The sequence below is a fragment of the Geotrypetes seraphini genome, chromosome 1, assembly GCF_902459505.1.
Source record: "Geotrypetes seraphini chromosome 1, aGeoSer1.1, whole genome shotgun sequence".
Classification (NCBI taxonomy): domain Eukaryota; kingdom Metazoa; phylum Chordata; class Amphibia; order Gymnophiona; family Dermophiidae; genus Geotrypetes; species Geotrypetes seraphini.
The window spans coordinates 61,708,943-61,723,811 of NC_047084.1; the positions used below are offsets into that span (position 1 = coordinate 61,708,943).

The 14,869-nt window shown below is 37.2% G+C and overlaps 1 protein-coding gene across 1 annotated transcript in view; it reads left to right on the forward strand.

The window, feature by feature from the left end:
* The window catches only part of OXCT1 (3-oxoacid CoA-transferase 1), a 283,735-nt gene that overhangs the window by 201,250 nt on the left and 67,616 nt on the right, over nucleotides 1-14,869 (forward strand). The window contains exon 12 of the mRNA XM_033932237.1: nucleotides 2,921-2,993. Within this exon, the coding sequence (XP_033788128.1) occupies nucleotides 2,921-2,993 (73 nt within the window). The remainder of the gene's footprint in view (nucleotides 1-2,920; nucleotides 2,994-14,869) is intronic.

Consider the following 14,869-nt stretch of genomic DNA (forward strand, 5'->3'; position numbering starts at 1 on the left):
CTTCCTTGCACATGGATCCACTCCCTCTGCCTAGGTAACATTTTCTGTCTGCACAGATTCAGAAGCTGTAACCTGAGCTGCAGCTTTGGTGACATGATGTTTCCAAGTCATACTGTGGTTGAACAGAACAGAGAAATCCTACCAAAGCAATGCCCTATTCCTGGTTGGCTGAAGAACAAAAAATGTTCCACATTGGGGTGGGTGGGAGGGAATTGACCTCTAGAGTCAACTGTGGAGTCTGATCTCTAAGAATGTCTTCAGAGTCCTAAGAGGCTGAAACCTGCCAGAGGTCTCTCCTCAAGGAACACTTTTGAGTTAGGTTGAAAGGATTCACACCCCCATGAAGTATAGCGTGCTTGGCCTGACTTAACAGTTTTCCATGCCTCTCTCCTACTTACTACTCCCCAAAATCTCAAAAAGGTCCTAAACAGATACAAAGAGGCCTTTAAGTGAACAGCTCTCTCCTCAAGCAAATTATATATGCAGTTCACAGGTTTCTGTGAAATTTATCTTTAATTCTGAGCCTATACAACCTCTCTCTTAGAACAGGCTTACTGAGGGTTAGGCACTAGGCCAGCATTCCTCCCCTAAAGGGTCTCCTGTAGAATCTGATCTCTAAGAAAGTCCTCAGAGTTTAGTCTTTAGGACAGGGGTGTCAAAGTCCCTCCTTGAGGGCCGCAATCCAGTCAGGTTTTCAGGATTTCCCCAATGAATATGCATGAGATCTATTAGCATACAATGAAAGCAGTGCATGCAAATAGATCTCATGCATATTCATTGGGGCAATCCTGAAAACCCGACTGGATTGCGTCTCTTGAGGAGGGACTTTGACGCCCCTGCTTTAGGACATCTGTCTCTTTTGGCCATTTTAAAAAATAAGTGTCCGCATCAAAAACTACCTTTTCTGATCTCAGCAGGGGAATCCCAATGAGCTGAGCTGGTTTTGGGGAGTCTTGCCAGCTCAGCTGATGGGGGGATTCCCCTGCCAGGATCAGCTGAACAGGCAGGGATATCCAATTCCTGTCTCCCTCCCTCACACTCGCCGATCCTGCAGCCTCCTACACATAGACTTCCACCCTACACCCCTACATCCCCCAACAACCCCTACACCCCCCTATACCTTTCCTCAGCACAGTCAGCAGGAGGGATGACCACTGCTTCCTGCAACCAGGCCCCATTGAATCCCAACAACCAACTCCAAACCGTGACACTCTGAACTCCCGGCACCCCACCCCGACATTACCCCATACCTTTAATGATAATCTGGTAGGAGGGATGCCCACTCCCTCCCGCCGGCAGGGCCTCAATCCATAATGGCGGCCTTTCCCTTCCTGGTGCATCCTGGGATGTACTGGAAGGGGCCTAAGGCTCTTTTTGGCCCAGGCACCTTAGATCCCTCCCAACAGAACCTGTGCTCCTCCTCCCCCACCAAGTCGGCCGGCAGGAGGGATGTTCACTCCTTCCTCCTGGAATCCCCAAACCCCCAGACAAATCTCCCAGCAGGAAGGGATGCCCACTCCCTCCTGCTAGAACTGCTGATGCCCCTCCCCCCCAAGAAATCCCCCGGCAGGAGGGATGATCACTCCATCCTGCTACCACCACTCCCACAACTTCCCTCTCCCCAGCAAGAACTCCCTCCAGCCCCCCCATCTGTAGACCCCCTGGCACTCCCCCTTAACTGTTAGACTTCTCGGCGCCCCCTCCCCCCCAATACTTTTCAAGATGAAATTCTGGCAAGAGGGATTCATACACCCACCAACTGTCAGGCCTGCCACTGCAAAATGGTGGGTCTTCCCAGTGCATTCTGGGATGCACCAGGGAGGGGCCTAAGGCTCTGATTGTTCCATATGCCTAAAATCCCTCCCATAGGTATCTGGCCAGTTGGAGTCTTAATCCACTTCCACTGCATCCTAGGATGCACTGGGAAGGAGTCCTAAGACTCTGGTTGGCCCAGGTGTATTCATTTCTGCGGCCGGACTTTCATCTTAAAAAAAATATGGTGAGGTGTGTGTGTGGGGGGGGGTGGGGGGTTGTAGGTCTACAGGTAGTGTGGGGTGGGGGAAGCCCTGGAGGGGTGGCAGCAGCAGGAGGGACTGGACATCCCTCCTGCTGGGAGATCTGTTGTGAGATTCGGGGGTTCCGGCAGGAGAGAGTGGGCATCCCTCCTGCCAGCTCATTTGGCGGGGGGTTCCCTGCCGCGGCTGCTCAGCTGATCATGGTAGGGGAATTCCTTTGCTGCTATCAGCTGATGGCAATGGATCAGGCGTGATTCTCTAACCGACGCCTGTGACATTAGAGAATTGGGCCAGTTAGGCATCTGTCCGTTAGGGCAAATGCAATTCTGTATAGAATGCCGGTGTGCACTTCTCAGCAGCTGCTTAGGCGGCTGTTGAGACCGGTGTCCTATACAGAATTTCCCAGAGTGTGCTGTCAAATCTACACACATTTTTTTGCCTGTTGAAAAAGAGAGAGTAAGAGTCCATGAATACTTTGTACATGTGACAGTTTTCAAAGGGAAAATGCACATCCACTTCCCATTTGAAAATAAAAGGTTCATATCATAGACTTTGCATGTAAGAGGAGAATTTGTAAGCTTTATCCTGTCTTTATGGAAGAAAAATTTTAATGTTAAAAGCAGACCACAGTTATTAATAGGTCACTAACCCAAGGCTCTAAGAACCCTGTCCTCCCTGGGCCCAAGTGTGTTAAGACTTGATACTATAGAGAGACCAACAACTTCTCTCTAACACACTGCTATAGAAACTTTCTGGAGACTGCTAAGTGGCCAGCTCCCCCTTTAATTAGTTTTCTTAAATTGCAAGATATGAGATAAATACATCATGTCTAAATTCCATTCTTAAGACAAAGAAGACTACTTGTAACCTGTACAACTATAATTCATTATTTTATTCCTTTTCAGGTAAAGAAACTGTCACAGTCCTTCCAGGGGCATCCTTTTTCTCCAGTGATGAGTCATTTGCTATGATTAGAGGGTAAGTAAACATCACAGTCTCTTTAATTTATTACAACATTTTAGGAGTCCACTGAGGTTTTTTTTGTTGTTGTTTTTTTTTAAATTCTTTATTCGTTTTCAATCTTACATCAAGTGCACAAACAATAAAACAATACAATTAAACCCCTCACTTGACAATCTTTCTGATTTATCTTACATTACATAAAATTACCACCCTCCCCTCCCATCATTCCTCTATTATTTCCCCAATAAGAAAAATGCTAAATATACCTCCCCCTCCCCCCAATCATTAGACGGTGTATATTACAATAGAAAATGGTGTTTACTCATTACAATAAGAAGTTAATGGCTCCCAAATTTTATTAAATTTCTTATAGTTTCCTTGTTGTATAGCTATTGCTCTTTCCATTTTATATATGTGACCTAATGAGTTCCACCAGAAATTGTAATTGAGTCTACTGTAATTTTTCCAATTACTTGTGATATGCTGAATGCTTTTTTTCCCACTGAGAAGCAGAATAAGAGTCGGACGCGTTGTGCTCCTGAGATGGAACAGCTTTCTCAGAGCGCGGATTTAGTTTAAAGTTCTGAGAATGTGTTGCCTTTCCCATGAGCAGTGGTTAAGTGAGCTCCTCAGTTTTGTTTTTAGCTTTGCTGAACAAATGCAAAAACAAAGCTTTTCCATCTATTTGAGAGTAACTTTTAATTCATACCTTGCATTTCCCAATATTTATCATTGTCTTCTTTTATTTCTTGTGGGGGATAAGAGATAAGGAAAAGTTTAGCATATCACAGCAACTCATGGAGATTATGTCCCTGGGTATAGGCAAACCTCGGCATCTCCTGGAAACCCTCATGGAGCCCTAGGATATGCCAATGTTGCCTTATCACCTGTCTCAACTGGCAGGATTGCACAGAATAGGGAAAAGTACATGTCAGATGTCCCTTTTCTCCACCCCTCTCCTTTTTTATCATTAACCATCTTCTATCAGAATGTTTGGCCATTTTAAACGTGCAACGGATTACTTTCTATGGGTAACCACTTTGATTAAAACGATCAAATCTATAAATAAATTTTTTTTTTTTTTTTAAACGATCAGTCATCATAGAAGACTGAACCTGAAAATCTGCCATCTCATTACACGCACGCTTAACTCTATTATACTCATTTTGGCCACATAGGCAAATTGTGTTGCTCCTCCGAGAGCCATAGCCGCAGCTTTGCCATAGCCCCAAAGAGCAAGATAATATAGGACCATTGCAACCTATGGCCCAGCACTTTTTATATAAATTTGAAAACCCCATTCCAGTAAGAACTTAGACAGACACATTAAATCATCATATGTATGAGAAGTGCCCTTTGTATTTTCACTTTACACAATTCTCAGCTGCCCATAAACCAATTCTAACCTCATGATATCTAGTAAAGTATACACTGTGTAAAATTTTAAATTGTATCTCTAGAATTATGCATTTCAGGACTGCCTCACTGCACTGAAGAAGCAATCCCTCATAGCTCCCTCTGGAAATGTCTCCCCCAAGTCTGCCTCCCAAAGGTTATGTAAGACACGTTAGGAAAGTGTCAGTCCTCTCTGTTCTCTCCAAATGATACCACATAGAGAGGGAATTTAAATCCTGGGGAATAGGGGGGGCGTGGCTTAACGCGAACACGAATGGAAGCGTAATCGCAAAGCTCCTCATCTTCTAGGCACAGAATATAAAAAAAATTATTCCCTTCTAAATAATTTTCATCAAGAAATAAATACTAAAGAAACGGAACATAAGACAAATGATAATATCTTCTTTTATTGAAGCTAAAACGAAGCCTGAGGTAATAGGAGCTGAAAAAGGCAGAGTGCCGTTTTTCTTCAACGGTTTTATGAGACTTCAACTGCAGCGCTGAAATAGTGAACTGTGTGAGTAAACAAAATGCAGAGCGAGTGAAACAGTGATTGAGAAGGATTGTGTGGACTAACATAATTTATAAAATAAAACCGTTGACTGTTGCCAACCTTTAAACGAAATTAAAGAGGCTTGAGAGAGAAAAAAGCTGAGAGAGAAATATCGGCAAAATTGAATTCTGAGGCGCTAAGAACAAATAAAAGTTAATTGCTTAATAGATTATTGAAATAAAAGAAGTAAAAAAGGATTATTAGAGTGAGTGTTGCTCTCCTCTATCATAGCTGCGACTGGGCTTGTGAGAGGAGAGCCAGAAGAAAGGATTGCCGATTTTTTTTTTTTGGCGCTGAAACGGCATGATATTAAGAATGAGAGACTGGCAGAGCTGGTAAAATAGGTAAAATAGGTCTGAAGGAGTATTTAACCTGACGTGATTGAAAGAAACTGAAAAGAAGGGAATTTAAAGAAGGGTAAAGCAATGGCGGTTTGAGGCAGACGCTGAACCCTGAAGGCAAGAATTTCTTTTTACTTTCACTGAAACAGAAGGAGATTGAAGAGAGGGTTTGTTGGAGAGAAGAGAAAACTTAGGGTGAATGATACCAGCCAAACATTGAGCTTGTTGAAAGCATATAGAAAGAAGCTGAGCTAAGGATCTAAAAAGAAATCCTAATTTGCTGCAGTTGAGGCGAAGTATGCGCTGACGGGAGCCGAAACATCTGAGAGCTGTTTAAGATTTCGGCGGTTTATTTAAACTTGCAGTACTGAGTTCACGAGGTTTAAGCTGAAATTGGGCTTGAGAATGAGAAATGAGGAGATAGAGGAAAGGATCAACGGAACTTTTTAAAAAAAACTTAAACAGCAAGACGTTGAAGAAATTCAGAAACGCTGTGAATGACCTTACTAAGTAACTGAAAATTACTTTTCTCTGACGGGCTGCGATTGGGCTTGTGAGGAAAGAGATAGAGAAAAAGGTCAACGGAATAAAAAAAAAACTGAAGCAGCAAGGAGTTGAGGCAGTTGAGAGACGCTGAGAAAGAACAGAGAACAGTAGCTTCAAATTTGTCAAATAAGAGGAAAAAATTATATAAAGTGTTGCTCTCCTCGGTCGGAGCTGCGATTGGGCTTGTGACAGGAGAGCTAGGGGAAAGGACTACTAAACATTTTTGTTTAGAGCTGAAACTGTATATCAATAAGGAAAAATAAATGCCAAAGATAATTTATGAAATAACATGACAAGTATGAGAGAGATATAAAAAAAAAAGGAAAGGTAGTTGATCTAAATATCCCCCTCCTTTATTGAGAAAGTGAAAGGGCTTAAAGGAAAAAAACCAAAAAGGAATACTAGTTCATTTTTTTTTACATATATAGAACTGGAATTAAAACTGACAATTACTCCAAAGAACTTTTTATCAATATTAAAGAGAAAAAGTCACTAAAAAGGAGTACTTAAGATTGAGACAGATATCTGAAAAAGAGAAAAGGACAAGGGAAAAAAGAAAAGGAATTAAAAACATAAAAATATCAAATATAAAACCAAGAGACTAAACATAAGAAATAAGAATAACCAAGAAAAAGAAAATAACAACATGGCAACTACAAGACAAAACAAAAATGAGGCTGGTACATCTGCAAAAAGACAGAAACAAGATCAAATAACACCAAGCAAGATACCACTTCCTATTGATGAACCAGACATATTAAGCAAAGCTGAAGTCATGGAAGAATTAAAACAAATCAAACAAATGCTTAAAGAAACTATAACTAATATGTCTGAAATGAAAGAAGAAATTTTAAATATACATAGACAAATGGAAGTTAACAACAAAAGAACAACTGAACTAGAATCAAAAATGGAAAATATAGAATGTGAATCAAAAAGATGTAAAAACGACAGCCTGGAATTAAATAAATTAAAAGATCAACTGGAGGATTACGAGAATAGAGGAAGAAGAAAGAACATCAAACTCTTTGGAATACAAGAAAATTTAGAGGGAAAAAATACTATCCTTTTCCTTGAAAATTTAATTCCAAAAATTCTACAATTAGACTTGAAACAACCAATTGAAATTGAAAGGGCGCATAGAATCCCAATTAAAAATTTAGAAAATAAAAACAGACCAAGACCAATCATTTTCAAAATGTTGAGATACCAACAAACAATAGAGATACTAAATGCTGCAAAAAAAGATAAAAACTTAAATTATAAAGGATCAAGATTATGGTTTTTACCAGACTTCGCCAAAAACACAGCAACTAAAAGAAAAAGACTACTAGACATGAGACCTCTACTCAAAGAAAAAGGATTTAAATATGGTCTATACTACCCGGCGAAAATGAGAGTGTCATCTGGAGACAAGTCCTTATATTTTGAGGATCCCGAAAAACTAAAAGATTTTCTCTCTAAACCAGAACCTATGATATATTAACATAATATATTAAGATGGTTTTGAAGACTCTATGAAAAATTAGAAAATATAACATATCGAAATATTTGAAGAAATGGAGGAAAACAATAAAAAGAAAAGACAATAATAATTATATGAAAGAAAGAACAGAATACAGGAAAATTATTAAATAATACACTGCATATATGTTTAAAATAATTATATGTTGAAATCATAATACTAAGGAAATACAAATTAACATATTGTTAAATGGAAAATGATACATTAATAAAATGTTATGGAAAATGATTAAATAAATATAAAAGATCAATATAGATAAATAGAAGGGAAATTTGTTTAAACAATTGAATATTGATTGCCTGGAATGGGGAGAATGTTAGGATTACAGTTCCAATGTGTATCCTTAAGCAGCCAATGTATTGGGTGGGAAAGGGAGGGATAAGGAGAATATATATTAGAATAATTAAGGGAGATACATTAGGGTTAAATATGTGTGTCATGAAGAAAATTTTTTCGATATTAAATATGAAAGAGGAGAGGAAGAATAAGATAATGAAAAATATTAAAATATATAATGTCTTTTAAAATATATTCTATTAATGTCAATGGCCTGAATCACGTAATTAAAAGGAAAAAAATATTAACATTTTTAAAAAAACAAAATGCAGATATTTACTGTCTGCAAGAGACCCATCTTAATATGAAGGAATCACAAAAATTATCAGGTGGATGGATAAAAGAATGTTTTTTTGCTCCAGCAGTGGGTAAAAAAGCAGGGGTTGCAATCCTTATAAATAAAAAATGTATGACCAATATAAAGGTAAAAAATTCAGATCCACATGGAAGATGGATACATATCGATATAGGTATGGGAAATGATACCCTGACGTTATTTAATATATATGCCCCTAATTCGAATCAATCAGAATTTTTCAAAAAGCTACAAAATATATTATTACCACTGGCTGCCTCTAATTTAGTGGTGGCTGGAGATTTTAATGCTGTAATGGATCCATTATTGGATAAAAAACCAGGTAAAAATATTAAATCTTTAGGTCTAGATAATTTAGTTCGATCATGTGATTTGAAAGATATATGGCGTATTCTTCATTTTAATGATCAGGAGTATTCATTTTGTTCACAGGTTCATAAATCATTTTCAAGAATAGATTATATTTTTGTTTCAACAAATAAAGTGCAACAAGTGATTAAAGCCTCCATTGATCCTATTATCATTTCGGATCATGCGGGAATATGGATAGAATTACAATTAGATCAATTAGAAAATAATAGACCTCTTTGGAGATTTGATAATGCATTGCTTGTGGATGACAAATTTTTGGAAAATTTTAAAACACAAATTAATGAATTTTTTCAAATAAATTTAGTGGAAGATACATCTATAGAGAATGTATGGGATGCATTTAAAGCAACTATGAGGGGTAATATCATATCATATTCAGCTTTTATTAGGAAACAAATTAAAAAACAATATATAGAATTAGAAAAAGAAATAAAAATATTAGAAGCTAAATTGATAAGTAAATGGGAATATGAAGTTTTGCAAGCTCTTTTGAAAGTAAAAGGTAAATATAATGAATTAACTTCAAAAATGATAAGAAAAGATTTGTTTTCCAAACAAACGGTGTATTATGGAAATTCTAATAAGGCGGGAAAATTATTAGCAAATTATCTTAAGGCAAAAAAAAGGAGAACTAATATTAATGGAATAAAAGATGATAATGGTATAATAACAAATCAAACAAATATAATATTAAAACAATTTTTAAATTTTTATAAGGATCTATATTCTTCCGAACCTTATTTGGAGAAACAAAAAGATGGAAAAAAATTTTTAGATTTAATAAATGGACCTAAGATTCCTGATCATATAAAACGAAGTTTAGAAGAACCTATATCATTAAAAGAATTAGAAACAGCATTGAGATCTCTTAGAGTTGGATCCGCTCCAGGTGGTGATGGTTACACAGTAGAATTTTATAAAACATTTCAAAATATCCTCTCCCCACATTTATTAAAATTATATCAGACACAACTTATAAAAGGTAATATAAAAGGTACTATGGCTGAATCAATAATAATTGTTTTGCCTAAGCCAAATAAAGATCCTACTTTGGTTTCAAACTACAGGCCTATATCTTTGATAAACGTTGATAATAAACTTTTGGCGAAAATTTTGGCTTTGAGATTAGCCAAAGCTCTCCCACATATTATAGATATGCATCAAACGGGTTTCGTTGCTAAAAGACATTCCTCCAATAACTCTAGACTATTATTTCACATGCTAAACTTATCAAAAAAAATGGATGAACCGGCTTTTACAGTTTCATTAGATGCTGAGAAAGCATTTGATAGGGTAGAATGGAATTTTATGTATCAGGCTTTAGAATGGTTTGGTATAGGTTCTGGATTTATACAAATGGTAAAAACATTGTATAGCTTCCCGATTGCAAGATTAAATATTAATAATAAGATATCTGATGGTTTTCAATTGCAGAGGGGAGTTAGACAAGGTTGTCCTTTATCTCCTTTGTTATTTGATGTTGTATTAGAACCCTTATTGTTAGCAATACAGCAAACGAGGGAGATACAAGGAATTCCATATTCAGATATGGAATATAAAATTTCGGCTTATGCTGATGATATTTTGCTTTATTTGAGAAATCCAGAGTCTACCTTATCTTCTTTATTGGAATTAATTGATAAGTTTGGCAAATTTTCAGGTTATAAAATTAATTGGAATAAATCTGAAATTATACCCTTGAATGTTTACTGTGTAAAAGGATTATTTGATACTTTTCCATTCATATGGAAAGAAGAAGGATTTAAATATCTAGGCATTCAAGTTAAGAAAACAATTGAAGATACTGTAAAAGAAAATGAAAAATATGTATTAAAAAAAGTAACGGAGTTATGTGAACAATGGAACCCATTACATATATCTTGGTGGGGCAGAGTTCAAACTATTAAAATGATGATGTTGCCTGTGGTTTGCTACCAAATGAGTATGATACCTATTTATTTTCAGGGGTCCTTTTATAAGAAGCTTAATAGAATTTTAACAAAATTTCTTTGGCTTGGTAAAACACCTAGAATAGCTTTAGTAACCTTACAAAAATCAATTAAGGAGGGAGGGGTAAATTTTCCAAATTTCTATAGGTACCATCAAGCCTATATTCTACGTCAGGGTATGTATTGGATCCTCCCAGAACTTATAGATAATGCACCAGATTGGTTATATTTGGAATGGCGCCTTATGTTTCCCCTAAATTTAGTTCATTTACCAAGTATTAATATACCTAAAAGATACAGAGAAAACAAAATAATAATGGATACTTGGAAAACATTGAGATTTATTGATAAATTAACACCCATCCCAATATATAAATCAACTAATCAATCCATATGGATAAACTCCAAGATCAAAATTGGCGGAGCTCAAATCCTTTGGAAGAACTGGATTATTGCAGGAATTAGATCTCTAGATGATATTATTTCAGAAGGTAAACTGCTGGATTTTTCACAATTGCAACATAGATTTGGTCTTAATAAAACACAAAGTTTTAAATGGTTGCAATTGAAGCAGGCCATTCAGGTTGGGTTCCCTGAATGGAAATCATTAAACAATCAATATAGTTTAAAGTTCTTATGCTTTAAAGCAGACTTCCTAGGACATCAAGCCGCATTGTGGTATAAATTAATATCTGGATATTTGAATAAAAAACCAAAAAATGGTCTAAGAGACATTTGGAGCATTGAGATTGGACATCAAATTAATGCATCTCAATGGCCACTAATTTGGTCTTGGAGAATGGGATGTACAATGTCAGCGTCTATGAGACAAACATGGTTCTTTTTATTACATAGAGCTTTTTGGACCCCTACTCGTTTACAAAAACTAGACAGTTCTAAGTCTAATAGATGCTGGCACTGTAATCTAGAACCAGGGACATTAGATCATTTATTATATCATTGTCCTTATATTAAAATTTTTTGGAATTCAATTTGGCCACAAATTAATAAATTAATGGAAAATCATATTGCAATATCATATGATACAATTTTATTTGGAACAATGATGAGAAAAAAAAGTCAAATTTCGCCAGAAAATAATAAGCTTTTATTAATTATGACAGGGGTTGCCATTCAACATATAACTAACAATTGGAAAAATTACAACAACCTAAATTACACATTTTGGTGGAATACAATATGCCATATTTTTAAAATGGAAAGAACAATAGCAATACAAAAGGGGACATATAATAAATTTATAAAAATATGGGGGCCATTGACAAAATACTGTAATGATTAAATAATAGAATACTTTTTCTTCTTTTCTTCTTTTAGAGATTTTTTTTTTTTTTTTTTTTTATGACACACATATAGGGGGGGTAAGGAAAACAATTTATATATAATAAATTATAATATATGATACAAAATGTAACATATGATTAAAAAATAAAAGAAGGGTGGGGGGAGGGAAAATGAATAAAATTTATCCAGAATATATTGTATTAGATATAAATATGTTATTGAATAATTATCAATTATATTCTAATATGTTGTATACTTTTATAAAATTTGAAAATATTATATTAAAGCAATAAAAGGGTGGGGGGAGGGTGAAGGGGAAAATCAAATCCAGACATACATTGTGTTAGATATAAAAGTGATACCATGCATTTATCAACTGTATTTTATTATTATGTACACTTTTTGTAAAATTTGAAAATAAAAATATAATGGAAAAAAAAAAATAAATCCTGGGGAATATGCAGAAATAATTTATCTATCTTAAAAAATTTCCCACCTTTAGGTGCTCCCTCTCCTTTTCCCTGGTAATAACGAATCCAAGTATGAGAAGAACTTTGGTTGTGAAACATGCCTCTCTCTCCCAATGCCTCAAAAGAAGGGAACACTCCTCCCCCCATCTCTTCATAGCTTCCAAGAAGATCTTGGGCCCCTAGCTGTTCCATACTCAGACTACCCATTCCCATCCCTGGAAGAAACTCTGGGTTATTGCAAAGTGGGCAGAAAGCCTAGTTGTTTACACCCCGCCCAATTCACTCTTCCCACCACTTCCATGCTTTCTATAGAGGTGTCAGGAAAACAATAGAAGACACTCAGTGTCTCTGGACCAGCATTTCACATTAAGGTAAGCCTGAAAGCTATAAGGATTAGTCCAGTATTCCATCATGCCTGGTGGTGCAAAGTGAGAGCCCCTGCTGAAAGATTCTTATATCCACCACAGCAAGAAGGCCACATTATATAGCCAGATATCTGGAGGACCCACACTGCCCCTCTCCCTACTTTGAGTGAGCTTCCAATAACCCATTCTAGCTCACTTAGCCCTCCAAATAAAGGAGCCCACCAAGGATCTCTGAACAAATGTTAATCACATTTTCGGATTCACACTGGCAGCATTTGCAGTGTGTATAAAATCTTTGGCAGTAATACCACCTTTTCAGGGGCCACCCTACCAAACAGTGATAGGCGTAGCTCCTTCCACTTCATTCAAAGGTCCTTAATGCTAGTTAATTTAGCTCTAATGTTGCTCTGATAAACCTGCAGTCTGTGGTAAGGTAAATCCATAGATATTTGAGTTTCCCTTGTGCCCATCGTAACAGGAAATTGGTAAGATTCCTAGATTGGCAAGGGTTTGAGAGTGGCATGGCTTCTGATTTGCTAAAATGTATGCATAATTCAGAAAAGACCAAATTGTTGGATTGAGGGTTATTAGTTTGACATAAGAATTGCCATACTGGGACAGACCGAAGGAACATTAAGCCCAGTATCTGTTTCCAACAGTTGCCAACCCAGGTACTTGGGTGCTGGCCTTTCTCCAGGCAGGCCTTGATAAAAGCCTCACTGTGCCTTCTCTTTGGGTCCAAGTCGCTGGGCTCTCTTGCTTCAGAGCCTGGGACTGTAGTCTTTTGCTTACATCTCACCCTGATGTGGCCAGATTTCTGAAAGGTGCACTTCGCATTAGATGCACTTTTTCTACTCACTCAAATATATATATATATATATATATTTATATTTGAGGGAGTAGAAAAAATGCATCTTATGGAGTGAAAAATACAGTATGTCCTTACTTTGAAACTATCTTTTCCAGTAGATAGGTGAGTTATTCTAGACTCCCGCCCTGTCCTTCCTGCGCCTGCCTGCTGTCTCATTCTGCTTATTCTTCTCCAAGTTTGATTCTTGGAGGCCAGACAGCCCTTTTTAGACCTTGAAGAATTCTGTATATATGTTCAAGGTGCATGAGTCCTTTTGTTGGCTGTTTGATGTTTGTTGTGACCCTACTTCATTTGAGCTCTTTTTGCTTGGGTACTAACTACAGTTGGCAGTAGAACTCCCAGTGAAGTAGAGGGCAAGTCAGAGAAAATATTCGGAGTGGATTCCTTCTGCAGATGGCTCATGGCCATTGGGAACTAACCCATATGTCTAGAATGTCTCACCTATCTACTGGAAAATATATTATCAAGGTCAGGACAGAATTTATTTTTATAATTTTCAGTATTTTTGTTCTTAATCACTCTCTGTAAATTTTTGTAATCTTTTGTAAAGTGCTTTAAATCCATAGAAACATGATGGCAGATAAAGGCGAAATGGCCCATCTGCAGCAACCACTATATCCTCCTCTCAATATGTACCTGTCCCAAGCTCCCATCTCTCAAAACGATATTGCTGAAGGGTTGTTGGGTAATATTTGCCTTTTTGCAGATGATACCAAAATCTGCAATAGCGTAGACATGCCGGCTATATGAATAATATGAAGAAAGTCCTGGCAAAGCTTGAAGAATGGTCTGAAATTTGTCAGTTAAAATTTAATGCTAAGAAATGCAAGGCCATGCATTTGGGCTGCAAAAACCTGAGGGAACGGTACAGATTAGGGAGTGAAGAGCTTATGTGCACGACAGAAGAGCAGGACTTGGGTGTGATTGTACGTGATGATCTTAAGGTGGCCAAACAGGTTAAAAAGGTGACGGCGAAAGCTACAAGGATGCTAGGTTGCATAGGGAGAGGTATGGCCAGTAGGAAAAAGGAGGTATTGATGACTCTACATAAGACTCTGGTGAGACCTTATTTAGAATATTGTGTACAATTCTGGAGGCCGCATCTTCAAAAAGATATAAAAAAGATGGAGTCGGTCCAGGGGAAGGCTACTAAAATGGTGTGTGGTCTTCATGATAAGGCGTATGGGGACAGACTTAAAGATCTCAATCTGTATACTTTGGAGGAAGGGCGGGAGAGGGGTGATATGATAGAGATCTTTAAATACCTATGTAATGTAAATGCGCATGAGTTGAGTCTCTTTAATTTGAAAGGAAACTGCAATGAAAGGGCAGTTAAGAGGTGATAGGCTCCAGAATAATCTAAGGAAATACTTTTTTACAGAAAGGGTGGTAGATGCATGGAACAGTCTCCCAGAAAAGGTGGTGGAGACAGAGACTATGTCTGAATTCAAAAGGGCCTGGGATAGGCACGTGGGATCTCTTGGAAAGAAAAAGAGATAATGGGTACTGAGGATGGGCAGACTAGATGTGCCATTTGGCCTTTATCT